At 37.0% G+C, this 27546-nt stretch overlaps 4 protein-coding genes across 7 annotated transcripts in view; 1 reads left to right on the top strand and 3 right to left on the bottom strand.

Annotated features, from left to right (window-relative positions):
- Positions 1-4242, bottom strand: part of dnase2b (deoxyribonuclease II beta) — a 5848-nt gene extending 1606 nt beyond the window's left edge. The window contains exons 1-7 of one of the 2 annotated variants that reach the window (XM_042006404.1): positions 4158-4242; positions 3272-3397; positions 2579-2706; positions 2263-2437; positions 1624-1702; positions 921-1082; positions 54-251 (exon numbers count right to left, since the gene is read on the bottom strand). In XM_042006404.1, coding sequence (XP_041862338.1) covers positions 54-251; positions 921-1082; positions 1624-1702; positions 2263-2437; positions 2579-2706; positions 3272-3274 — 745 coding nt within the window. In that variant the 5' untranslated portion in view covers positions 3275-3397; positions 4158-4242. Of the gene's footprint in view, positions 1-53; positions 252-920; positions 1083-1623; positions 1703-2262; positions 2438-2578; positions 3223-3271; positions 3398-4157 lie in introns of those variants that run through there. The other variant, XM_042006405.1, reaches the window with a different exon arrangement.
- uox (urate oxidase) lies at positions 4213-7613 on the top strand. Its single transcript, XM_042006409.1, has 8 exons — positions 4213-4323; positions 4686-4898; positions 5720-5836; positions 5967-6045; positions 6502-6688; positions 6789-6912; positions 7176-7259; positions 7341-7613. Exons 1-8 carry the CDS (start codon positions 4303-4305, stop codon positions 7413-7415), a joined length of 900 nt encoding a protein of 299 aa, XP_041862343.1. The 5' UTR covers positions 4213-4302; the 3' UTR covers positions 7416-7613.
- Positions 7424-10784, bottom strand: samd13 (sterile alpha motif domain containing 13). The gene is made up of 5 exons (XM_042006411.1): positions 10578-10784; positions 10142-10259; positions 9005-9047; positions 8663-8774; positions 7424-8566 (listed from the first exon to the last, which is right to left on the bottom strand). The coding sequence occupies exons 2-5, from the start codon at positions 10167-10169 to the stop codon at positions 8423-8425; spliced, it is 327 nt and encodes a 108-aa protein (XP_041862345.1). The 5' UTR covers positions 10170-10259; positions 10578-10784; the 3' UTR covers positions 7424-8422.
- A 148-nt stretch (positions 10785-10932) lies between these two features.
- prkacba (protein kinase, cAMP-dependent, catalytic, beta a) lies at positions 10933-25542 on the bottom strand. 3 transcript variants are annotated; one of them, XM_042006401.1, is made up of 11 exons: positions 25210-25542; positions 22598-22606; positions 21218-21279; positions 20708-20836; positions 19623-19721; positions 16261-16343; positions 16008-16134; positions 15646-15741; positions 14529-14651; positions 14170-14334; positions 10933-14077 (listed from the first exon to the last, which is right to left on the bottom strand). In XM_042006401.1, the coding sequence occupies exons 1-11, from the start codon at positions 25253-25255 to the stop codon at positions 13952-13954; spliced, it is 1065 nt and encodes a 354-aa protein (XP_041862335.1). In that variant the 5' UTR covers positions 25256-25542; the 3' UTR covers positions 10933-13951. The 3 variants fall into 3 exon arrangements, with proteins under 3 accessions (XP_041862335.1, XP_041862336.1, XP_041862334.1); XM_042006402.1 differs by lacking the exon at positions 22598-22606 and having other exon boundaries at positions 25210-25541; XM_042006400.1 differs by lacking the exons at positions 22598-22606; positions 25210-25542 and adding an exon at positions 23434-23943.
- Positions 25543-27546: the final 2004 nt, after the last annotated feature.

Here is a 27546-nt window from a genome sequence, read left to right as displayed (position 1 = left end):
AGTGGCAAAAAAGCAAAGTGCAACTGACCAAGAGTACATAAGTAACACCTTACCATCCACAAGCTGCTCAGATTTAACAAAACTGATAAACTTGTCCCCACGCATAGAAAAAAGCTGCTCCTCCCTCTTGTTGGAAGACAGTGGTGGCTTGGAGCCCTCACACAGCTGAGCCAGCTGTGGTAGGTCGGCCAAAAACGCAGGGGGGACAGAGCAGTTATAGAAACGTGGGTAAAGGTAGACCAACTGCTGTGCTGCAGGAGAGCAGAGGGAGAAAGAAAAACATGAGCAAAATTTTATTTTTATAAGGAAATATTTGAAAAGTTAGATTTTAATTTCTTTATTGTATATTGGATCAGCTCTGTGTCTGCTATTTTTATAGATTTTTTTCCATATTCAACTTAAATTTCTGAATAGATTTTTGAGTAAAATGTTCAGTAATTATCTAGTGAAGGGCTTTGCGTATGTCAGATTAACATTAGCAACAGGAAGTCAGAGTTTTAAAGAGAGTGACTTTTATTTTCTCATCCACTTGCATCTTACTAAGAAATAAAGAAATTGCATTTACTCCACTCTCTTTCAATTAAATGTTAGGCAGAAATGATTTGACGGCAGAATGATGTCACAAAAACACAAACTATCTATTTCATGTTTGGCTCTCAGTGTTTCCGCATCAACTGTGTGTTAATCACACACTGGATTTCACTGGATTTAAAAGCTGAAAACATTAACAAAAACTTTTGAAGTCTGTGTACACAGGTGATAAGGCTTCTGATGACCTCTAAAAGTCTTTTTCTTTTTTTTGCTTTCAGCATGTTTTGATGCCCCCCCCCCCCCCCCCCCCCCACACACACACACACCCACACCCATGCACACACACGGTTCACAAGTAGATCAGGCCCACGTTCACTCAGTTAACTCACCTATACGAAGGAACTGTGCATACTGGTAGGTCACACACAGCGCGGTTTGCCCATTGAGTTTACCAGAGGAGGGGTACTGGTAGCCCCTCTCAGGGAATGAGGGGAAATGGGGAATGCTGTGTGACAGCCAGAAACCTTGAGATTGATCAAAGAGCAGAACCCCTGCAGGATGCATAAAAAAATGGTTTAATGTGTAAAGACACGTAAGAAGAAACACATACATGCAAACCAGCACGCATGCCCTTAAACATTTCCATCAAAGTTTTGTCAGAACGGTTGGAAACCTTAAGTCAACAGCAGTTATCAGACTTATGCTCTTTGGCCGCATCCTCCCCCTGACATCAAAACCATGTTGACTTTCTCTTGTTGCAAAATGCAGCGTTGCATTGCTGGACTATCAGTCTGGAAAACAGTGCACTAATACAAAGTGCATTTTTAACACCAATACTAAAGCTGAAGTTGTAGCTATGGTTATTTCAAGTCTGCATGTTAATTTCTGTTGTTTAAATCCAAAACATTTCAGAAAAGAACAGTTTACTGTGATACCATCAGGTGTCCTGTCCACAGAAAGAAACAGAATTAGTTTTTCCCTTTATGAAGAGTACAGTTTTCAAGGTATGGGTTTCTATGGCCTTCTCTCTCATACAGTCAAAATGAAAGATTAATTGTTTTCATATAACAGTGATTTCTTAATGTAAAGTACCTTTGGTGTGTCCGTATCCTCTAATGTATTTCACAATCGGTGGTCCGTCATTGTACAATGCGTAGACTGAGCTGTTAGACTGGAAGAAAAAGGAATGAATGAAGGAAAAATATCTTATCAATCCCATCCTTCTGAGGATGACATTTGTGTCTATGATTTGTTTATGTGAAAAATGATTGATTAAAATCTTGTATTTTTCTGTGAAATGTTGTGAAATTTCTACACCTAACAACTTTTGAGTGATACAAAGTACAAAGAGGGCATTCAAGGTAACTAGTAGAGGTTAATCAAAAGACATGGCTAGAAACTAAATAGGCCAGTTTGGGTTCTTTTTCATCAAGATAAGTCAGTTTTTTTCTCTTTTTATAATTTCATACTGTAACAAACAGCTTATGGTTACTGTAATTTTCACTATTTACTGCACTGAAAATACAAATGGCATAAGGAAGGGCTTTAGCTTTACTGTCTACTTGGGGAACATCAATAAATTGTCTCTATTTGTTCAGCTTCAGTTAAACTTAGTTCCGTATGGGAAATAAAACTGCACCAACTCATCAAATTGGCACCACTGTTACCTTTGTTACCTTCCATCTCATTCCAGAAACAAAGGTCTCACTCACAACAATAGAAACATCTCACCATGTAGGCCTTTCCCATGTAGAGCTGACTCAGAGTGTTTCCTACGGCTCCTCGGCTGGTGTTAATCATGAATTTGCTCATCTGCCAGCTCCCTACTGATGAGTCCAGGTACATGTATTCCACCCCACTGCCAACCTCACCAATCCTATACCTGGGCAGTTTGTAGATGATAAACCTGGAAAACATGGGGACGGCAGATTTCACACTTCCATTTTATAAAACCTAACAATGGTCTACAGTTAGTAATACATAATAAAAACACACCTGAAACCTGAGTATTATAACACTAGTGCTGTAAAGCATTGCATCAACTCACCAATCAACTGGTTTGCCGGCTTCATTTTTGCAGGAAATATCTGTTTTACACACTGTCCAACAGAGCAATACGGCAGTAATGTGGAAGCACACCCTGAAGGTCTTGGCCATCCTGATTGACTTGTGTATCTAAAAAGAAGACAGCAGAGAACAGAAAAAGGGACTGGTATCTATTTAGAGGTTGTGCTTCATGGCTGAGTGACCTAGAGAGTGAATACAGCACAGCTGCTTGGACATGCAAAACAGGAACTTAGAAGATTTGGTCACATGATGGGAAAAGAGAAAGTAGCTACTGTGTAAGTGAAGTAAATTAAATCAGGAACTTTGACAACATTTAGGCTCAGTTATTCCTGTGATAGGTCTTTTTTTTCTGTATTTCATTGTTCTGTTCTTCAAGGTCAGGCAGATTCTCAGTGCAACTACAGTCATATTATTAGCAACAGGCCTCCACTGATCATCAAACTAGAAACAATTTGGTTAAAAAATCTCCCCACATAACTGTAAGAAAGCTGTGGAGTAGAAAGTTTCATTTCCCCTATTTGGGCTGACAAATCAAATAAGTACCATAATTTAGAAATTAAATTATAATAAATAAAGTGAATAATAAAATGTTGGGCAGTTTTATTTTATGTTTTAATTCACTTCCATTTCAATGTACAGTACATGCAAAAGAAGTTACATATTTAAATGTTACCATGACATGTCCCTGATGAAAAGCACCGCAGGTTCTCTTCCCTTTAGATTTCTGCTAACTTTGTTGTTTGTAGTTTACAGTCTTAAAGCAACACAGAGTCTGGGATAAGTTCCTGCAGCCATGTATCTGTGAAACACAAAATAATGTATTCTCAGAATTTCTTCCTTCTTAATTATAATTCATTAAATTTAATGCAATTAATTCATGCATTAAATTTAAATTTAATTCATTCATTAAATTTATTTAAATCCAATTTCATGTAAATCCAATTTTGTACTGCTAACGGTTATTAAACTTATAAACTTTTCACATATGTGGCACCTGTTTGGAGGTATTAAGGTGTTTTAAAGTTGACATAATGCACTGATAAGTTATTAATTTTTAAACTAATCTAACTTGATTTAGTTTGTTTCTTTGTGACATGCAGAGGAACTTTAATCTTATAATAATTATACCAGATTTAACCATGAGGTAATTTCCATTTGTGGCTCTGGGCAAATAAACACAAAATTACATTTAAAATACAAAATACATACACAGAGATTTTGAACAGCCCAGAACTAGCAAAGCCTGCAGATAATCATGAGTTAGTTTTAGTCTTGTGATTTCCAAAAATATGTTTTATGTCAATCATTTAAGGCACAATTGCACTAATTACAAACTGAAGCCTATCCCAGCTGGTACCAGGTGAGATGCTATTTAATTTAATTTAATTTAATTTAATTTAATTTAATTTAATTTAATTTAATTTAATTTTATTTAATTTTATTTTATTTAATTTTATTTTATTTTATTTCTGGGATCCTCTATGTGTGGTTATGTATGTAACTACATGAATTAGATGTCTGGGAGGGTAACTGCGTACTTAAAATGGGATGAACTTTACCTGTAGCTCCCAATAGTTTGAGTGCAAGGTGGCAACACCCTCCCTTTAAAGATCCTCCTGTATTGGCAAGAGACACATTTTTCTGGAGACAGGGTGAGAGACTGATCAGGTCAGACACACAGCAGGTGAAGGAGAGCAAGGCACCATGGCAACAGCTGCAGATCAGGTGACATTTTATTAAGATGTAAAAAGAATAATTTCTTTTTTTTTTTTTAACAAACACCTAAGCATGTCTAACTTTCTTTTTGTTAGTGCAAATCAGCCTTAAATTATTTTGTGGTGATGTTTATTTTGGGGGTCAGTGACCACAAGGCCAAACCGTTGATTTTAGACTTCTGAATGTCAAACCCTCACACAGTAAAATAAGTAACAAATTCCCTATGATAAAGATTAAATTAAATGTTTATTTTCCTAACACAGTAATATAGAGATTGTTTTCCTCAACTATACATTGTATTATTAACTCACGAAAACCTTTACTATTGGTTTACTACTGGAAAAAATTTATAACCTGTTTCTTTTCTTCAGAATGTGGAGTTTGTGAGAACAGGCTATGGCAAGAACATGGTGAAGGTGCTGTGCATCAGGCAGCAGGGAAGCCACCACTATATCATTGAACTGCAAGCTAACGTGGAGATCACACTGAAGTCACGCAAGGACTATCTAGTTGGAGACAACTCTGACATCATCCCCACTGACACCATCAAGAACACTGTCCATGCCCTGGCCAAACTCAAAGGGGTGAGACTAAGTAGAAAGTTATACTCATCAAATAAGACAATTTTATTTAATTACATCATAAATAAATGACCAGTAACTGTAACTGGTTATTGTAAGGCTAAACTACTCATTTTTGTAATGAGCTTTACAGAAATTCAGCTGAATGATGTCATAAATGAGTAAATGCTCTGGTATTGTTAAATATGTTTGGATGCCAATATTTAAAATGAGCCCTAGCACAGATTTTTTTGTTCATGTTTTCACTGCTAAATCTGTGTTGCAGCATTTTAAATATGACTCAATATTCTTTTAGAATAGAGATAAAGGGACATTAATGTAGTCGTGTAAGGAAGTGATGAGGATGGGTACAGGAATGGCTCAGTAATTGGTATAGCACATTGTGCAGGTGTGATAATAGATCAACATGGTGCAATTTCAATATACTTAGAATTAATCTAGGAACAAATTTTGCTTCACAGATTGGAGTAGTGGCTTTATTTACTCCCAGTGGGAGACCAATCTTCGTCATCTAGTTTTAAGCAACCAGCTGGAGCCATACAGAGGACTGAGATAAAAATATATATTGAAAGGCTAAAAAAAAGTGCTTCTTAAAGCTTAATTTCTACTCAGTAAATCAGATTTAGATTTTTCAGACGGAACTAAAAGACAGAGATATTACTGATATCATAGTCATTATTATCCCAGAACAATAAATAAAGCAGAAACTTTTAATATGATGACCTGATGTCAAAATATGTAACTATTACTTACTACTAGTAAATAAAAAATCAAGATAGCCTTATTTAAAGTTTATTCCTCTTTTTTTTAAAACATTTGTTCAGGTGAAGAACATCGAGCAGTTTTCTCTTGACCTCTGTAATCATTTCCTGACCTCTTTCAACCATGTGCTGAGGGCCAAAGTTTACATGGAGGAGGCTCCATGGAAAAGGCTGGAGAAGGTAAAACTCAAGGTCCAGTAATCAGTCCTGGTCCAAATATACAGTTTTTATGGCTCCAAATAAAATGTACATTAACTTAATGAAATAATATGGATAACAAGCCTCTTTTTCTCTGTATTTTTTCCCTCAGAATGGGAAAGAGCATGTTCATGCATTTATTTACAGCCCAGAAGCTTGTCGCTTCTGTGATGTAGAGCAACACCTGAATGGTAATTATATGCACACAGACACATGCATACAATAAATGTAGCTGGAAATTTTCATTTGTATACATGTTTTCTTTTATTTTGGGTAAAACAAAACTGTTTAGTTCAGTTCAATATTCCATGATCTGGGTTAATACCTGTCTGGCTATCCAGGGCATAGCCTTGTGGCAGCCCCAAGCTTTCTCTAGCTCAGAAGCTAGCAAGCATGTAGAAACGATGTGAGGAAATTAGATACCATAGTTTTATTTGTGCTCAGTTCTGATTCCTGTGGCTTATTGATTAAATCCCCTGCAGTTCAGCTGTGGTGCAAATACTGTCTACAAAGGGATCTATGGATGCACAGCTAAGCCCTTGACTTTGCTCGCTGTCCCTGAGTGTCATGATTGGTCCATTTTAACACAAAACATTTAAAATGTTTTCTGCTCATTCCAAAATAAACCAGTTTTGTGCCCTACACAGGAGCCCCAGTGGTTCACAGCGGGGTGAAGGACATGAAGGTGCTGAAAACTACCCAGTCTGGTTTTGAGGGTTTTCTAAGAGACCGCTTCACTACACTGCAAGAGACAAAGGACAGATGTTTCTGCACCTCTGTCTATTCCAGGTGGCGCTACAACAGGATTCAGGGTGTTGACTTTGATGCTGCATGGTAATTATCTGTTAAAGACCTGTGGGTGAGATCACAGCATTTGCTGCTATGGATTGTGTGACTGCGAAACATCCTAAAAGTGAATTCACTAACCCCATAGGAAGTCTGTGAAGGAGACAATCATTGAGAGGTTCGCTGGCCCCTATGATCGGGGAGTGTACTCACCTTCTGTGCAGAAGACCATTTATGAAACTCAGGTTCTGGTCCTGGAGAGAATTCCTGAGGTATTCCATGAAAACAGTACATTTAGTTTTCCCACAATCTTTTGTGAATACATAACCTGTTTGAGATCTAATAGAAACTTTGTGATCAGCACTGGTTCTGACACATTTCTACACAGCAATGAAATTACGTAATTATTGTGTGCAGTGTTGTCATTCATCTTTCCCGATTTGGCTTTACTAAAATAATTTTAATTTGAAGCCACATAAAACTTATAACAGGCTCATTCAGGAGGTCTGGCTGTAAAGAATATGCTGTCCTTTAGGTGGACGAAATCGAGATCATCATGCCCAACCAGCATTACTTCATCATAGACATGACAAAAATGGGTATTGTAAACAAAAATGAAGTAAGTTCTATTATTATATTTAAATATTACAGTTGTTTTATGAATTTATTTGGTGACTGATGTAAATGCTTTCCTCATTAGGTGCTTCTTCCGCTTGATAACCCATCTGGGAACATCACAGGAACAGTGCGTAGGAAACAACAAGCTCGACTTTGAAAGTGTTGTCACATCCTGAGAAGAAGGCTGCTGTGATCCAACTATTAACCTGAACAAGTCATCTTACTAAATAGTTAATCTACCCTTTAAAATCTGAATCACATCTTGAGATTAGCCAAACATGATGCTTTGTGTCATGAGAATAAGCAACATATGAAATGGAAAAAACAACTGCTGCTAATAAAGTGTGAAACTGTTGTTGTTCTTTGGTGAGAAAAGAGCACCATTTATTGCAAATCTCACATTCAGATATTCAAACTCCAGTGTTATGTTGCACATATACATTGCTCATACACACTTCAGTACAGTTGTCTGGGTGACAAAGCTGAAAGCACCACAGGTAGGAAAACATAAGAATATATACACAAATATTTTCATATCAAGACCCAGAGCCTAAATAATGACGTTTTGCACAAACAAATAAGCTTTAGGTGATCCTTGTGTCTGGGAAAAGAAAATGCATTGCAGTGACATGCTCAGGATAGTCATTGGCTCAAAATTCACAGGTCAGATCATAAAAACTAAATTTAGGGCAAAACTATATGTATCAGAATCAAAATAGTCAGGTATGACAGAACATACAGTTTTCAATTATATATCATCTTCTGTACAAATACTTTTTAAAACCATGATAGGTTAATTCACTTTGCACACACACACATACACCACACCAACATACATAAATGATACCTGCAGAGTAGTTACTCCACATTGCTTCTTTTTAAATAAAACACACACACACACACACACACACACACACACACACACACACACAGAAAAAAAAACATATTTCAAGCAGCAGAAATTAGAATGGCTGAAAGGGTAAACAGCTGAGTGGATGCCATGTGCAGACCATTTTTTGGGATCCACGCTTATAAAAACATACAGAATTCAAATCCTGTTAATGTGCCACTGTTGGCAGAGGAATCTTTGTGAAGCGGCAGCTAACCTGGGTTCTCCTGACACAATGATTGTCACTGAGTTGAGAGGTGGGACGGCATACGGAGCTATGAGGCGTTGCTCTTCAGGTGCTGAGTTTGTAGTGGCTTCACATGGTACTCGTAGATCTTGAGTGCAGGGCCAAGCTTTATCGACAGTCCTGTCAGGACGTCATTTCGAGTCATTAGGAGCAGCGACTTACCATCAATTTCCTGTCAGTCGGAGACAGACATATTTGATCAGAGATTTTAAGTCTTTAAAATGACGTGACAGGAATTTTGAGTTGGGAAAAATAAAAACATTCCAACCTGATCCTGGAAAGCTGTGGCTTGCTCCTCAAACCCTGTTGCTTTAAAATAATTGACAACGTCAGTAACTCCCCAGTTGGAAGGGTCTGGCAGCTGGCCGTTCTCCACTGGGCTGGAGAGGAAAAGTTAACATACTTATCTTGCAAACTAAACTGACAGGGTATTACATATAAGTCCAAATCATTTATTAAAACAGGCTAATATGTTACTGTGAGACATAAATATACATTTCTAAATAAAATTGATGAGACTTGCAAATCATAGCAAATGTACATATTATTCAGCACACAAGCCTTTTTGGTTAAGTCCAAAAATTACAATAGATTTATCTGATGAGAATACCTTTTGGTGTCCAATGAGCCATTTGCCTTGTCTTCCATGCTGGCTGTGGGGAAAAAAGAAAAAAATATATATACAATATACAATTTAAATACAAATGATATATATATATATGTGTGTGTGTGCGTGTATTAATAATAATAGGGATGCTAAAAAGCACTATTAAAACAGCTTCATCATAAAATTCCAAAAAGTTGAACCAGTCAACCAAAACAGTCATAATAAAAATTAGTTATCAATACCTCTGACAACTGACCAATTCATTTAGCATTTTAAGTAAAAAATTTAATAAAGTTTTCTTTTTATTATACTTTTTTAAAGTTAGGACTGCTAATCTCTGCTTTTTTTGTCTTTTGTATCTGACGAAAATAAAGCAACACGACATCAAATATACCAGTGAGGCAAATGATGAACATTATGCCTCATTAAATCAGATTTTATTTCGTAATGTTAAAATGCTTTAAACAATATATCTTACACCACACTTAATTGATACATTATTATCTTGCCCAACTGTAAAACCTAAATGATGTTGTAAATATTCATAATGTTATTCCAGAAATATTGATTTTCTGAAAATGATTACAAAATGATGTAGTTGTTGTGTCTTGGGTATAATAATAATAATGATGATAATAACAACAACAACAACAACAACAACAATAATAATAATAATAATAATAAATAAATAATAAAATGTGCAAAATGATCAGAGGTAGGTGAAGGTAAAACAGATTAAAGTTTTTTATAAAAGGAAGGAGTTAAGATTATTGATTGTTAAAGATTATTGTCATGTTTTTAATTTAGAATGAATGTGTCCATTTGTAAAATGCTGCATCTAATATCAGCATCTGTAAGAATGATATTTCTAGAAGGGATATATTTATTCCACCCCACAAGGCAATTCATGTCTTCTCTTTTTAGGTGTAAAAATCTGCATATACTTGTACTAGTAATGAGCCAAAGGCAGTAGAGAGAAAAAAAAACAAACAAACAAAAAAACAATAAATAGAGTGGAAATGAAAAAAAAACGTGCTGTAGTTTGCAGCTTGTGAGTGTGGACTCACAAGCTGCCTCATCCCCTATCTTTTCTAAGTTTAAACATCGAGAAACAACTAAAAACAATAATAATACTCTTACATTCTGTAACGTTGAAGTAATTTTTCATCAGATGTCTTCTCCAGTTGAACTCAGTATGTTGGCAGTTCAAACACCATCATTGTACATCTTTCCGTCTGTCAGTCTCTGGATCTCGCCACTGGAATAATAGCATAGCATGACTGATAATACGGTAAATATACTTGGCGAATAAAAATATGACAGAAAACACTCAGCTGAGAGAGCTGTTGTTAACTATTTTTAAAACAGAATAGCAATACAATCACAACATGTATTTGTCATAACAATAAATTTAAAATAGTGTATAAATAAATATAATATAAATATTAAAAAATAGCGTTTTTCGTTTAATGAAGGCAGATATTTAATCACCGACTCTTCGTATTTTGTATTAACATGAACGTTAAGCTAGCACAGATAGTTAGCTTCGTTTGCTAATACCAAAATTAACAGTTACCTCATTTTATGAGATTCTAGCTTGACATCGATTGTTTTTCCAAGGTGTACACGTACATCAACAGACAAAACGTTTCCGAACCAATGCAATATTTTACTAATTAATAAACAACGCTATTTATTTTATAAAATCAAATTATAATCAACTGAAGCCAACTAGCCCCTTCGCTTTTGCTTCCTTCGCCCACGACTCCAAGGGATCATGGGAACTGTAGTGAATCATTGTTTTAATGCTGGCGTTTGTAGTTATAGGTTTACATTGCAGACTTTATTTCACTGTCTCGAACACATCCCTATAAGTAAAAAAAAAAACAAATAATAATAATAATAATAATAAAACAAAAACAGAACATAGATTTTCATAAAAAGAATTTATTATTGTGACATATCCTTTGTTACATAAAATCTGCTACAGCAAAGTATATTTCCCTTGCAAACACAAGTAAATATGGGTGGGAAAAAACGTGTCAGCCTTCTAAATGATGTGCAGTAATTCCACAAACTAAATACAGACACATTTCAGATTATTGATCCCATACTGGCAAGTGTGACTAGCTACAAAAACTCATAAACTGATTTCCTTCAGTCGGAAGTGTGAAGTGGCTCAGGGAAAGGTGCCATCATTTACATTAAACATTACACATATGGAAGAGGGCGAACAGATGAATAGCTGTGGATCTCCAAGACATTTTCTGGGAAGATTTACACACAGGCAGTTTGTACAGAGACATGCTTTATTTCCCAGGTGTAGTTTTAAAAACTGGTCCAAAAAAGAAAAGAAAAAAAAAAAAAAAAAAAAAAAAAGATTGTGACTGAGAATAACCATCTGTTCACCCTTTAAATTGAGAAAAATAATTCTAAATCTCCTTCAATAAAACTTTTTTTTACAGAAAAAAAAACTTTACAAAAAACACATAAAACAAGAAATAATTTTAAACAGGCATAAGAGGTCTCAGTGTGCATTAACTATAAATGTTTTATTCCTATAAGGGCGAAAGAAAAACCATACAAAAAATAAATAGTCCAATATATTCAGTGTTTCTAACACTTTTGAAAATAGTTTAATTCCCATTTATACTGAGCTACACAAGTTAAAACATACAAATGTTATCATTTTAGACATTTCTAAATATAAATAAAAACAGCATAAGAAAGATTTGTGCCTTTGAAATAAAATTTGAACTAAATAAAATGTAACATAATGTGCTCAGACTGAGAAAATGTACCAATTCAGGCAAATCATAGATTCCCCAAACCTTTCACATTTGGTTGTCGAAGATTGTTGAACTTGATTAAATTGCTTTTCCTTTCATATCCAAAGACTCAATCATCATGTCAATTAAAGATTAAAACTTCTGACAAGAGTGCATTTTTCTTTCAGATTCAGTGTGTAATGAAAAACTGTTATTTCTCCACAGCCCTGAGAGACCAACCAGCAGAAATGACCTCAAACTCTGACTTCTCTGGGGACAGCAGGCAGAAACAAACCTCCATCTATAGGAGTAAAAGCATAGTTTACAAAGGCAGATGAGTTCTGCCATCTGGAAGAAAGAAAAACCACCAAGAGGACTCCGTGGCCTTGTAGGTACTCAACCTCTGATATACATTTTTTAAGATACAACATTTTGACCTGTGAAGCTGCAGAGGATTTTGAGGCAGACATGACATTTAGCAGCAAGGGCAGGCAAAACGTGAGAACTAATGGGCCTTAAATGTTGTCTAACGTGGATAGATCCCTCATAAACCTGCATGTCTCCAATGGGAGAAAATGTGCATCAAATATACAAAGACAACACCTTATGAAGAGTGGCTTATATTAAAAAGTCAGATATTGACCTTAATCCCTTTAAAAAAAATCATAATTTCTGTCCATTAGCAATCTCCAGCTGACCTACTCAGCTTTGCAAAGCAGAATGAGTAAATGTTGTTCCGTCACAGTGTGCAACTGGGTAAGAAAATGATGCAGCGAGCATGTGTTACAAGTACAGCAAGCAGTACTAACAAAGTAGAAGGAATACTTTGAGGTTATATTTGAGTTTTCTGCTGTTAGTACAAAGAAATGACTTGGCCCTGATTTTAATAGAATTATGTCACCAGAAAGAAATCACTTATCTACTACTTCAATGTTCCAGGCTGTGATACAGATTCAGCAGAACAAAGAAAGAAACAAAAAAGATGGGGAAATCATCAGCTTGTGGTCACACTGCTGTACAAACAAACATGCAAAAGTAAAAAACAAAACAAAAAAAAAAATATGGCAGATGCTCAACATATGCCGAGTGCTCTGCTCAAACAGCAGTAAAAAAACAAAAACAAAAAACAAAGACTAACACTGCTTCACATCCATGCTAAGCCTTCATGATAATCTAACCAACTGACCTATCAGCTCTTGAATAATGCCATGTCAATGCACGTGTATAAATGTACCAAAAACATATGATTTGTTGTGTGCGGACACACACAAACATCCTCAGATTCCTTCAACGTGAAACAGAGTTGTACCTGAAAAATATATCATTTCATCCCACTAACTAGACGACACACCAACACTGAGGTAAAAAGGAAATGCCCTGTGACCAGATATGACTAATGAATGCTACAACTGATTCATTTTCACAGCACTCACACCTTTCTGCTTCTTTTGTCACTGAATCCATCTCTTTGATAAACTCATGCTGGAGTGCTATAACTGAGAAATTCTGTCATCAGTATTTCTGTTCCTTTACTGAACAAAATCTTTATTTTACTTTTGGTCATGCTTAAAAAAAAGTCTTGAAAACAGTATGTCTTATGTATTTCTATTTCTAAAGGAACAAATACATGATTTCAGGTCTTAAAAACACCAGAATGATGAATAATGGTTGCAGTCTTGATTAATGAATACTAAACCAAACCCTAAAAACACTCAAGCATGTAACATATAACAGAAAACAAACAAACAAAAAAAAAACCTTAAAAAAATCTTTTAATTTTCCCTACGCTTAAATCACAATATGTGCAATGCCAGCTAATACGATGACTCTTTGTGCTGCTTGAAAATGCGAGTAATGTTAGCTTTTCGTTGCTTTTAAAACAAGGACTTACTAAAGGAGGAGGAATATTCAATAGTGGTAAACAAAGAAAAAAATGACAAACTATGAAGACGTGGTCGAGTACTTTGTGTTGCAGCACAAGGAGCGTCTGCATAATGTGCCTGTGAGTAGATCAGTGCTAACTGCACACAGGATCATGGCAAAAAGGACCTCATTCAGCTGTGTGGAATGAAGGAACTAGGCATTTGTTTTGAGCACGCAATGGCCTCAGTTCCACCTTAACCCTCAACAGAGTGCAAATTTCCCAAAACACCAGAGCCCTGATGGGACTCTTGTCCGTTCACTAGAAGTCAGCGAACTCTTTTGCACACTTTTCTGTTTGTGAGACACGAATGTCCTCCTCTTCGTAGTCATCAAAGTTGCTCGTGTCCCCTGGTCCTCTGCACTTTGGCAGGAAGGGGGCTTCAACCTGAGAATGAGAAAGAAGGTCTCTGGCTTAACAAGAATGTTATGATCCAAGCAAATACTGTGCCCACTTGTTTTCTAGCAATCAAGACCTACTTTTCGCTCATAGATGGCGATCCAGTCTGTTGTGGAAAACCACTTGTGGTTTTTTATGTCATTCACACCATTCTTCAGGTTCCCAAATCTCTTTGTCAGGTCTACCTGGAGCAGGTTCCTCAGCAGGTCCTTCAGGTCAGAGCTAAAGTGAGAGGGAAATCGTACCTAAAAAGGAAGACAGAAAAAGTCTGCTTCATCATAAACACTTTGAAAACACTTTGAACACCCCCCGCTGTTCATAGTGTGGTGAGTTACGTAAGAGAAGAAAACAACGCACAAATATTATCAAATTGGTCATTATGACTTCACAACTTTCAAATAGTTAAATATTTAAACATAAACTTTCTATCCTTGTGTACCTTGCCAGATACAATCTTTTCATAGATCTGGATGGGCTGATCAGCGAAAAAAGGAGGATAACCAGCAGCCATCTCATAGATAAGAACTCCAAGTGCCCACCAGTCCACAGCTTTGTTGTAGCCCTGGAAGAAAAAAAAATCACCACATTAAAGGTTTTACTCTGAGTGAAAAACTACCGCAGATAACAACAGCAGAAACAGTAGAAAAATAAAAACAACACATTGCTCTATTCATCAGCATAAAAAGGATCTTTTGTTGGCTTTATTATCTGCCTCATAACCATCTTTTTGGTTTGGAGACAATGAAGTCTTTTAACTGTAATGCAAATTAGTCTGTCAGCAGTTTTTCTGCAGCTAATGACAGGCTGATGTCTATGACTCAAAGACATCAGCAGACACTGTATCTTCCCTAGTGATGATGCACCAGGTCTTCACAGCAGTCAGCTTCAGTTCTTGTTTATGTCAAAGGATTCTGACTTCCAGTCTCGTGTTTGTGTCAAGAAAAACACACACTCAGCGAGGCTGAGGTCAGTCGACCACTCAAAGACACTCAACTGTTGGACAACAAAAGCCATTTGTCCATCCTCTGTTTATTTATTTATTTATTTTTGCCCAGTAAAGCAAACAAACTCAAGGATATTTGCCTCGAATTGAACTAGTCTCAAATGATACCCCAAAGTACCAGACAAACCCTAATCCAGATAACGTAAACTAATAAAAATTATTCTGACAAGTCCTAAAATAACTACAGGGTACTACACTATGAAGCAGAATTAGTGGCTTAACAATAGTAAGTTGTAAAGAAGTTACCCTCTTTGTCCATGGGACTTCTTTCGCAGGTGTGTGACTCGATTTAGATTTTTTACAGCATCTAAGCATGTTCCTGCTTGGACAGCAAATCCAGAATACTATCAAGATTTGATAATAAAAATATTCTATAAAACCTAGACCACCGTGACCTGCAAATCACGACTGTAACAGCTTTATAACACAGATAAAGAAACTTAATCTCAACATCACTGTCACAGTTTACACTCTCATTCTTAACATTTTACACTTACTGTCCTGACACCTTACAACCCTACTGTAGTAACATGGGTGGGTATGAAGGGCTCACCTTGCTGAGGATGATCTCTGGAGCCAGATATTCAGGAGTCCCACACAATGTCCAGGTCCTGCCTTTTACTCGTTTGGCAAATCCAAAGTCTGTGACCTGAGAGAAGAAACCCAGCAAGAAAATAAAGTGTCAAAGTAATGAGTTACAGTACAATTACAAACAAGAGCTATGCAGAAAAAGCTACACGTGGGTATGTTTTTAAAATGTGACTTTCAGTCAATCTGCTTTCTTATGCTGTTTTTCCAGTACTGTCCCTCTGATCACACATTCATGCTGAGCCCAGTGTTCTTGATTACCTTCTCAGTTACCTTCTCAGTCAGTTGGTTTATGTTTCTCTGATAAATTTCACATCAGATGTGTACCTGAATATATCCATGTTGGTCTATGAGAAGGTTTTCAGGCTTCAGGTCTCTGTAGATGAGGTCTAAGGAGTGAAGGTACTCGAAGGTGAGCACTATCTGAGCTGCATAAAATCTTGCATGGTGTTCACTAAAACAGGGAAACAAAGAAACTCAGACACTGGTGTAAAATATGAAAACAAGTCTCCCCTAAGAGAAAGGGACAAAGACTGTAAATAAATAACAAAATAAGCTAAAAAGACCATGAGCGCCGTACCTGAACCTTCCAGTGCGTCTGAGGTGTGAGAACATTTCTCCACCAGGCACATATTCCATCACCATGTAGAGGTTTGAGTTGTCCTGCCAGAGAAGAACACATTTAACTACAGTCACACTTAACTATCACTTCCAACTAATAAGCACCATTCAGAAATACAAATGTAATCTGTTTCATGTATATTTACTTTGTTGATGAACCATGACTGACAAAAACGCTGAATTAATTTTTGAGTAGTGAGAAAAAAAGTCTAAATTGCAAAAGCAGGACTGATGGTTCCTCTGATGTCCCTCAAATGTTGATACTAGCACTTCTTGGTGGTAAATTAGCTTGTTGTTGTTTTCACCTTCACATGTGAGCTTTGCCAGACAACTACCAGCTTGAGAAGTGGCAGCTGCAGTAGATTAAGACAGTAAAGTAACGCCAAAGACCAGTACAGTCACAAAAGTCATTTGAAGAGTAAAGTACAATCTCTTTCAGTTCTAAGGTTTTACAAATTAGGACATAAGAAAAAAATCAGCTGGGTCTTCTTAAGTCAACTGCTTCCTTAAGGCTAGGTAGCAGCCAGGTGCTACAAATCAAATGTGCTTGACAAACTGGTAATCATCAATGCGAATACCTCTATAAAAGCAGAGTTTTGTCAGTTTGCTGCTCTGCACCATTCAGGTGTGTTAACACAATGGCAATAAGGAAAGAGCTCAGCAAAGATTTTAGACTGTGACTGCTGCTGCCCATCAATCTGGGAAATGTTACTAACTCATTTCCTAACAATTTGGAGTCAACCATTCATCAATGAGAAAGATTATTTTCGAGTGGAAAACATTTGAGACAGCTGCAAATCTTCTCAGAAGCAAACGTCTCAGTTAGTTCACTTTAAGGTCAGACTGAGCAATACGTAGATAACTGAAGAAAACAAAATAAATCTAGAGCGAGCAGCCCTCCGCCAAGCCATTGTAATTTTTTTCCCCGATGATTGTGGCCATTATCAAGTTAGAAACTTATTCCTATCTCCCCATAGTAAAGAATTCTTTAAAAAATTCCTGGATCCAAGCGGTGATCTGGATCACCCCCCAAATCTAATCACTTGTTCCTGATTCCATTTTGGAGATTTCATTAAAATCCATCCATTACTTTTTGAGATATGTTCCTAACAGACAGACAGACAGAAAAACCAACGCTGCCAAATACAGGACCTAAAAGACTCTATAGCCCTCAGTTAATATGTTGAATGTTCATGACTGTACATTTGGAAAAAGTGGTACAACTAAGGCCTTTTTGGGAGGGTTGTCAGAAGAAAGCCTTTGCTCTCTAAAAAGAACATAGCAGGTTTCCAAAGTTGGACATAAAAGACTAAATCCTTGTTTTGTGACAAAAACACAAACACCTCATACCAGCTGTCAAGCATGTTGGTGGATGAGTTATAATTTGGGTTTGTTTAGCAGCAACATCTTGCTTTTACTGAATCAATCACGAGAGCCTCTGTATAGGAAATTATTCTAGAACCAAATGTGAGGCCACTTACTTGACAGCTGCATCTGTCATGCAAAAGGACAATGACCCCTAAATACACCAGCAAATTTATTACAAAATAGCTGAAAAAGAAAATGAGGGTGTTTCAATGGTCCAGTCAAAGTCCAGACGTCAACCTGATTTAAATGTTGTCGTGGGACTTTAAGAGAGTTGTGCCAAAAAATCTCAATGAACTAAAACAACGTTGTTTAGAAGAGTCGGTTGAAGTAAGAAAACAATTAAACTGCTCAAACAATTCATACAAGGAAACGTGGAGGGGGCCGTAGGAGTACAACAACCCTGCAGGAGGACCGCTATCAGCTCCTTAGGAACAGGAGGAGCACCTCCAGAGCCCTACCCAATTACCTCCAGCAGCCACTAATGTGCATGTTTCTGATCAAACTGTCAGAAAAAGACTCCATGAGGGTGATATGCGGGCCCGATGTCCACAAGTGGGGCCTGTGCTCACAACTCAATAATGTGCAGCCTGATTGGCATTTGCTAGAGAACACCAGGATTGACAGATTCAGCATTGTGCTCTTCACGGATGAGAGAAGTTCACATAGAGCACATCTGACAGATGTCAGAGAGTCTGGAGACGCTGAGTAGAACATTCTGCTGCCTGCAGCATCCTTGCAGGGCTGCACAGAGCTCTGTGTTCTAGCCAGAAGTACCCTGGCTACCATTAGGTACCAGGATGAGATCCTCAGGCTCATTGTCAGTTCATATGCTGCTGCTGTGGGACCTCGGTTCCTTCTGATGCATGACAGTGCTCGGACTTGTGGCTGGAATGTTTCAGCAGTTCCTAGATGATGCAGGCATTGATGCTATGGACTAGCCTGTTCGTTCACCAGACCTGAATCAAATCGAGCACTCCTGGGACATCACGTCTTCTACCATCGCATCACAGAATGTCCAGGGGTTGACTGATGCCCTGATCCAGGTCTGGGAGAAGATCCGTCTGAAGAAGAACGTCTGTTGTCTCATAAGGAGCATGCCCAGATGTTTTACGTAGTGCATACAGGCCCGCAGAGGCCACACACAAAATGAATCTCATTTTGAATTGATTTTGAGGAATTTCCACAGATGTTGGGTCAACCTATGAGCCGAACTTTCTACTTTTAAGTATGACTCGAAATCCAGACCTCCATGGGTTGATGATTTTTATTTCCATTAATCATTCTTATGTTATTTTGTCATCAACACCTTCCACTATGTAATGAATAGAGATTTTTAACTGAAATGCTTCATTCATCAACATCTAAGGTGTGTTTTTTTAAATGTTCCCTTTATTATTTTGAGCAGTGTTGTCCAAGTAATTGCAGCTGAAGACAAGTTATACAAGATGCTGAATTATGGGATCATGGGAAACAAAAGCATGCACTGAAATATGAAGTATGTATGTTGTTAGTTGCCTAATTTCCATGTATCGTAACACCTGGCACCTGCTGAAGAAAATTACAGGAGTGCGGGCTCTTCAAGACAAAGTAAGCTGAGTTTGTCAGAATGTTGACAACAATGAATCCCAAGCATGAAGCAAATATTTTCACAAAGGCAGAAGTGCTCCTGTTGTTCAATGAAACAAATAAGATAACATTGCAGTGCAACAGTAAAAGGTATTGTGGTGTTGGTGCTCTTTCATTGCTCAAAGTAAATCGATTTCAATAAGAAAAACTGTTTTTAAATACTGTTTGAGTACTTGTGAAGATTTTTTTTTCCATTTAAATGATCAACAACACCAAAAACATGAAAAAAGTCTAAATTATTTCATTGCCCTTGTCACCCAGCTCCATTTTTGTAGACGTGAAGTACTACAGTAGACAAGAATATCTGCCTGTTAGCTCTGTGAGTACCTTGAAAGCGTATACCAATCTGACGAGGAAGGGGAAGGAGACAGCCTGTAGTATTCTCTTTTCATTTAGTGTGTGTTCTATCTGCTTCAACTTCACCACCTGAAAACACACACAGTGCAAAAAACAAGCAAATTAGAATGACATTTTTTCACATCTTGGAGATTCTACAGACTTATACTGGTTTGAATATTTTCCAGTAAAGTGTTTATATGAAAATATTTCCTTTAAGACAGATAATCCTTCTCTAAACATTATCATCTGTTCTATTACTTGCACAGCACATCATCATGTTGATTTATTCGAGCTTTGACACAGGAAATGTGCTGCAAGAGTGGCTGACCACTGATGCTATGGCTACATGTCAGACTGATGTAAATCCTAGTTGAGCTGCTGTTTTTAAATTGAGCTCTCAAATGTGCTGCTTTATAACCACACAATGATACAACACCTGACCGTGATATCCGTTTGATGTCAAACTTTTATGTTTCTTTAAATTAATTTGCATCTTGCACTTAACTACTTTTTTACACTACTTTAAAGGAAATTGTAAAACAATTCCAAAGCTAAAAATGATTAAACACGTCTTTAAAAGCAGATGATAACATTAGTAAACTGTAGAAGAAGAGGAAAGTATTATTTGTAACACAGATGTTTAAACCTATTAAAAATACAATACTTTTAGTTTTACTTGGCATAATCAGTCTTAAGACTCATAAGACAGAATCTGAATCCATTTTAATCTCATGAAATGTTTGTAGCTGTTCTGTTTAACTGAAAGTGAAAGTCAAACAGGTTCACCTCATAAATCAACGGCTAAATTCAAGGGAACAGAGCAGCACTTTACCAATGACATACAAGCCTGCCTTAACTTTCATATCAGTATTTAAAGACTGAAACTCTCATGTTAAGCGTCTTTGAGGTTTTTAGTGATAACTTGCTGGCAGTGCATGAGAGGAAACATCATTTCCTTTAGAAAGAGATACAGGGCCTCTGCTATTATGCAAACCACTTTACAGCTTTTATCTTTACAAATTGGGCTCTAATTACAACTCTTGTGGATTTTATTTGAAGCCTTTAAAACTTACTTTTTGTTTGTCCAAGATCTTCATGGCGTAGAACTGGTTTGTAGCTTTATGTTTCACAAGCATTACTCGTCCGAATGATCCAGTGCCCAGAGTTTTGAACCTGTCAAAGTCGTCCAGGCCTGTTGTGCACTGAGAAAACACATCAGTGAAAATGAGGCAGCAAGCTGATGTCGCTTCTAAATTATCCACACTTTCAGCTTTTATAAATACTTTTTTTTGCCCCATCATTTTCATTTTTCTATCATGTAACTTGAAGTGAAAACATTTAAGCTGGATAGAGATATTTTTAGTGCAGATGCCTCTCATTTACAAGGTGCAATTACGCAATCAGTTACCATTCACATCAACAGGATCTGAGTTGATCTCAAACGGAGGAAATGGCTATCAGACAAAAGTCTTATCAGTTTCTTTCTAAAAAAAAAGAAAAAAAAAAAAAAAAGGAAAAAAAGGGGGACAAACTTGTAAAAAACCTGAAATTAAAAAACACAGTGCTTACAGAAAACAACTTACCTGTGGAGGACACTCCCATTTTCTTAAAAAATCTTCTTTGGCTTTAGCTAAGAACTCTTTCACTACAAAAAGACAGATTTGTGATAAAACAATCACTAAATTGGGACTCACAGTATATCAGTTTACATGTTCAGGGAAATTCACCAGGCAATGCATTCAGAAAAAACAAAACAAACAAACAAAAAATCAGTTCACATGTTCAGGGAGATAAATGCTTTTTAAGGTCAGGCAAATACCAAGTACTGGGGTGGCAGCACTCTACTTAAAACAACATCAAAGATATTTCCATTTTTAAAAGGTTCAAATATGCACCTAAGCAGGAAAAATTGACTGATAAAGTGATGCAAAGAGCTCTGAGGACTTTACAAAATTGGCCAATTGCAAGACCAGCTATTCTGCATCCCTTTCAGAAGTAGGTGGGGGTTAACGGGAAACACAGCAACAGTAGACAGAGAGCAAAGCAAAACGCACAACATAACTAAGACTACACAGCAGGCAACAGAAAGACAGTGCATTGTGACAGACACAGCAGACATGAGATGCCCAAAGTCAAAGAGCCATTAAATGTGTGTAAAGTCTCACTGTGGGCAGCACTGATAAACCGAGTGGTTACTTAACCAGATAATAACTGAATATATAGTAGTTTAATCTGAGAATGAGGGTTAAATACTAAAACAAAAAACCCTTTCTTATCAAAAAGGACACTAACAATAATAAACAGTAATATAATAAACTATAGAAAATTAAACTTGACATGCAAAATATCAAAGTTTAGTTTCTCTAGTTTGATATTCTGTATGTTAAAGTTTCATTTCTAGAGTGTTGTCCCATGAAAAGATATTCTAAAATATTCGCAAAAATGTGAGGGGTGTACTCACTTCTGTGAGGTACTGTATATATAAATACTGCAATGATTTGCAAATCATTTAAACCTTATATTAACAAAAAAGTCATGATAAGGCAAATCATTATGTTGAGAATATTTTTTTTTAAAAATACATTCATACATGATTTAAAGAATTTGCCACAGGGGCAACCAAAGTACGGGAGAGTTTTGTGATGCCAAAAAAATCACCTGAGGGAAACAGGTTGGTAACATGAGCCTGAAAAAGTCTTTCTGAAGTAAAAATGAAGAGGAGTTTATCACTCTGTGGTAGACTATGAGGACAAATAGAGATTAAGAGAATACAAAGAAATCTCTGTATGTGAGGAACGAGGCTGAAAGTCACAACAGAACTGCACTTATTATTATTGTTTTAATTTTATTTTGCACTGCGTACTAATTTTGTGGAAATTGGGTTTAGTGAGCCTTGTTAGTCTAAAATTTAAAATCGATATTTGCTCTTTGACTTGGGACGTTGCATTGAAAAATGAGCATACCAAAAGTCTCTACAGTTCACCCAGGATTTGCAGGAACATTCACCCACATGGATGGAAATGATGGAGAAGAGAAAGAGAGGAAGACACATTTATGAAGAGCTAAAAACAAGAACATTTTAGAGTCACAGCAATATAACACTGGAGACAATGTAAGACATCCCTACCACCTGTCACATGTCAAACTCAATTATTCATCACTGAAATAAGATTAATTCTGTTAGATGACTTTGTTCGTCTTTTCTTTCTAAGAGCTGCCATTTACAAAAATACTTAATGTTTATATCCTGTTGTGCAGCATTAAATACATATTTTTTGTTATTTACAATTAATATTGATCTCTTTCGTACTCTTTCCTTCCACTAATAGAAGCTTGCATTATTCCAAAAAGACAAAAAGACAACATTGAGTGCAAAGACACTGTAAAAAGCCTACATGAAAACACATTCCATACTTACAGAGCAGTACATAACAATGACAGGGCACAGATATTCAGATGATGTAAGTGACTGAAGCGGCACAAATGCTCAGTACTGCAAGTGCTATGTCTACGCTGATTTTACAGAAGTAAAACATCAATAAGGAAGCTGCTGAGGAATGCCATGAAAAAGCAAAGGTTATGAAGTTAGGTGGCTTCTTGTGGTAAAAACTAAACAAATCAAGAAATTAAATTTGAAAGCTTGTTAAAGCCAAATCAGGAGCTGTATAGTTGAAGCAGATACGTTGCTTGATGCAATAGGTCATAAGTAAATCACCCTTCTAAGGCAAACTGCCTGCCTGCTCAGAGCTACAGATATCAGTGGCCTCACTAAGGAGTAAAAGAAATGTGCTGCACTTACTCAACTTATCCCACATGATGGTGAAATCAGATATGTGAGGCCCCTCGTTCTCTTGTCCTTTTTGCTCCTGTCCACTTTTAAGATATTTGTGGATTAAACGACTGGCAAAAGACTGATCTTTTCCTTGGGCCATTTTAAAGCAAATAACTTGGTGTGTGAGTGAGAAAGCACACAGTCAAAGTAACCGTTTTTAGCCTAGACACCCGTGATACTACTTCCTACAAATGCTCTGCAATAGTTGGTTAACCACATAAAGTTAACTTCCTGTTCAAGCACACTGCTCAAATAGCAGCAGCCAAATGCATGTCCAGCTTTTTGGGGTGGTGTCATTTGAAAGTGCTTAAGACTGCCTATTAGGCAAGTACTGATATGCTATGATAAAGGTATACAAGATAAGCATAGCACCTAATGTCAAGGAAAAACGACAATACAGCTATGTTGAATTCAAAGTACTGATAAGAGAACTGTAACGCCCACAGACTAACTGACAGAGAAGTTGTCTCTATGCTAGTGTGCTCTCTGGTGGTTATACTGTACCATGCAGATCTTCATTCACTCTTATATCCTGACCTTTTACTACACACTTTTAAAAATATTAAAGCAGAAAAAGGATTTTGATTTATTAGTGTGTTGGTACCACTCAAATTTATAGCGCTAAATGTTTGAAATCTACATAACAACAATGTTTTATTGCATTTCTCAAGCTTGTGATTTTCATTAAAGTATTACTGGATAAAACCCTCAACCTCCCCTTGTAGAAACTACAGGTGGCTTGAGGCACTAGTCTGTGAGAATATGCAAACTACTACCAATCAGAAAGCAGGTCAAGATCAGTGTTCTCCAGACAGGCAACTAGGAATGGCACAGTTTAGTGGATTAGTTAGGTCACTAGAGAGTGTCTCTGTTTACTTCGTACATGTACTTATTAAAGCTATTAAGATTCTAGCAATGCAATTCAACAGGTGCATTGTAACTAAAAGAATTGACACATTTTTGATATTATAGCACTGACTCACCTAATTAATGTCATTGTAATAAAGCAGATCACAGACTTTAGATAAACACTTAACATGTTGACAGCAGTTCTACATATCACTGTATATGGAGTATATCTACAATATATGGAGTACTAGAATGTTATGCAACTATTTCTTCCCAAATATTAATAAAAATAATAATAAGATAGATAGATAGATAGATATGTGTGTAAAAACATTCAATTTGATTTAACTACTTTTCTATTAGAAAGCTACTAGCTACCTGTTGTAAGCAGTGACCAGGCCATATACAGCTGCTTCAGTGGAAACCAGTGCTTGCTGATGTTATCTGGCGTTAGGCACGTCATATTGCCTCTTTGAAAATTAAACAGGGTGTCCTGATGACTTTAGTTACACATATAGTATATAACAACACGGTTTTAAATTAGTTATGCCAAAGATCTTTGACATTAACTTCTGTGGGAAAAACTTTCTTACGATGGTGAGAACCGCTCTGTTATATCCTCAAATGTCACTTTGAATAATGAGCTGGTTATATCGTTCGTGACACAGTTTCCAACTGAAATCAGCAAACAGACATTGCTAAGAGAAAGCAAAAACACCCTGTAAACTGTCCGACCAAAGATGGTTCGCCTATGCAGCCCCTGTTACGGTACTGTCTGCTAATAATGCACAACTGCTAAAGGATGCTCTGCGCTGAATTTGAGGAGCAGGCGCACTGTCTGATAGTTCATATTAAATGGCTAAAGGCTAATAGGAATAGCTTGCAGATACGCACCGCTTTCTTGTTCATTGCCTTTCTTGGCAGTTGCTGTGTTTCCCATCGTAGGAAGACAGGGCGATCCACAGCTGGCTAGGGTCGATGATGGTGGTTGTTAGCTAACAGGGTCCTCCGTTAGCTAGCTAAGAAAAATCAGCTTGTTCTGGCTGGTTGGCTAAAAACGACATCAAAGTCTTGTCTTTGTGTACAGAACCGTAATTTGCTCTGCCGACCGCCTTGCTAATTTTTATTTATAGGACCCTTTGTCGTTCATATGTACCTCCGCTGGAATGACAACATGATCCAGACTTTTCACCTCTGCCTGCTGTCGTTCTGTGATGCATTCACTTCAGATGGGAATACCCAAGGATAGATTTGGTGGATGAAGCGCTACCTTCATGGACCGGTCGGAAATATACATTACACACGGAACATCATATTTTTGTGGAGATAGTTTTTCTCCAAAGTACGTGAAGGAATATCCTAAATTTTGTACATAGCTTTATTCAATGTTCAGATTTACTGTGCTGTTTACTGTCATATTTCTAGCACAAAATGACCTAATTAACATAGGTGATAATTCAGTGACTGACAATGAGTTTACCATTGATGATCTTAGTGTCAGCTAGTGTTATTGCTGTTGACATTACAAGATTTCTTATTGTAATAACTATAATAACTGACATATTCATCATTTTTAAAATTATTATTACTATTATTAGTAAACTGACAGTACTGCTGCATTATTACTATTACTGGCACTAATATTTCTGTGCACAACCTCTGTGTTAAAGATAGTAATATCTTGAGTTGATTGACTAAACAGTTGTTACAACAGATAACAGATTTATGTTTAGCTGTTTTTTGTTGGATTTTCAAAAATATTTTCGGCTTTTAGCCTCTGTCAACCTGTTAGTACTGTTGCTTGCACCAATAAAACTGATCAAAAACAACCAAAACAAAAAACATATGCAAGACTTTTTAATTTGTCTTTTAATTCGGATATATATATATATATATATATATATATATATATATATATATATATATATATATATATAGTGACCTCCAAGCGGGACGCGCCCATCTGAGGGTTGTTTTTAGCACCATGGTCAGCGACACAGTTGCTAGGTAGCTGCCTTGTGTTTGTATCAGCAAGTTGTGGAGGAAGAGCGGCACAGAAACCTGTTTAAGGCATACTTTAAGGTGTATGAAACATGACTTGCAGTACCAATAAGATGTTTTTTTCCTCTCTTACAACTATTAAACAGACGATTACAGCATCTACTGACAACACATAAGGACCTAAATGCGCGAAATGTAACATTGATGCCAGATTGCGAATGCCAACTTCAGCACTTCATTCAGGTTCCCCCTCTCTCACAGCAAATGGTTTTGTCCATGGACTCGCTCCAGCACTCACAGCACACAAGAGGACTACAATATACAGATTTTTTTCCGTCTTTCCTCCAACATCAGTTTTCAGTAGTTACGGCGTTACACACCACAATAACTGATTAGTCCAGGTAATAATTGTAACACTAGATAGTCCTCCCCACCCCCCAAAAAGCTTGTAACTCCATACGGCAGCTGTGTCCGAATGAGACCCCAAGCACTGCCAGCGCCTGGAATAAAAAAGGTAATGTTAACGGGTTTACTTCCTCTCAAGAGTCTTTGCTAGGTAATGCGTTTAAGCTAACAATGGAATAGCCCAGGGTCTTTTTAAATAACCGTGCGACTGGGGAATTTATTACTTAGTAGTTGCAGCAACGTTAAATGAAAATGCCTCGTTTGGTGTCAGGCGCTAACGCTAGCTGTATTGTACACTGGAACTTAACTGGATGCCCACATTGCTTCCTTGTTTGTTTCTTCCACCTGACCTACACAGTGGCTAGCATCCTAACATTAGCAAGTGCTTGTTAGCAACTTATGACAACATCACACCTGCTTCGGCTCTCTAACATTTGATTTGTGAACGCAAGCAATTTCCGTGAAAAAAACCATAATTAAGATTAGTTATATGCTAAATCAAAGCTGTCCAGTTTGTGCTCATCTTGAAATGCAGACAGGATATCCACGGAGGATGGCCTACAATCTTTCTAGTGATCTGGAAGATACCATATTGACTACTTTGCTGTGACAGGCAGACAGTAGGTTCCCTCGCTGGTATTTGCAGCCCAGTGTGTTAGCTCAGGTTAGCTTTGCAAAACCCCATTATAAAGGCGTCCGTTTTTTACATGTATACATTTTGAGTATTGAGCACCCAGAGCTTGGCTAATTTAACGAAATATGGTATTTGAAGATTTATTCTGGCCTGCTAGTAGCCCAGTGGGCCACTCACAGACCACATGCTGA

Source organism: Melanotaenia boesemani, chromosome 14 (genome assembly GCF_017639745.1).
Source record: "Melanotaenia boesemani isolate fMelBoe1 chromosome 14, fMelBoe1.pri, whole genome shotgun sequence".
Taxonomy (NCBI): Eukaryota; Metazoa; Chordata; class Actinopteri; order Atheriniformes; family Melanotaeniidae; genus Melanotaenia; species Melanotaenia boesemani.
This window is presented reverse-complemented; position numbering and strand designations above follow the sequence as displayed.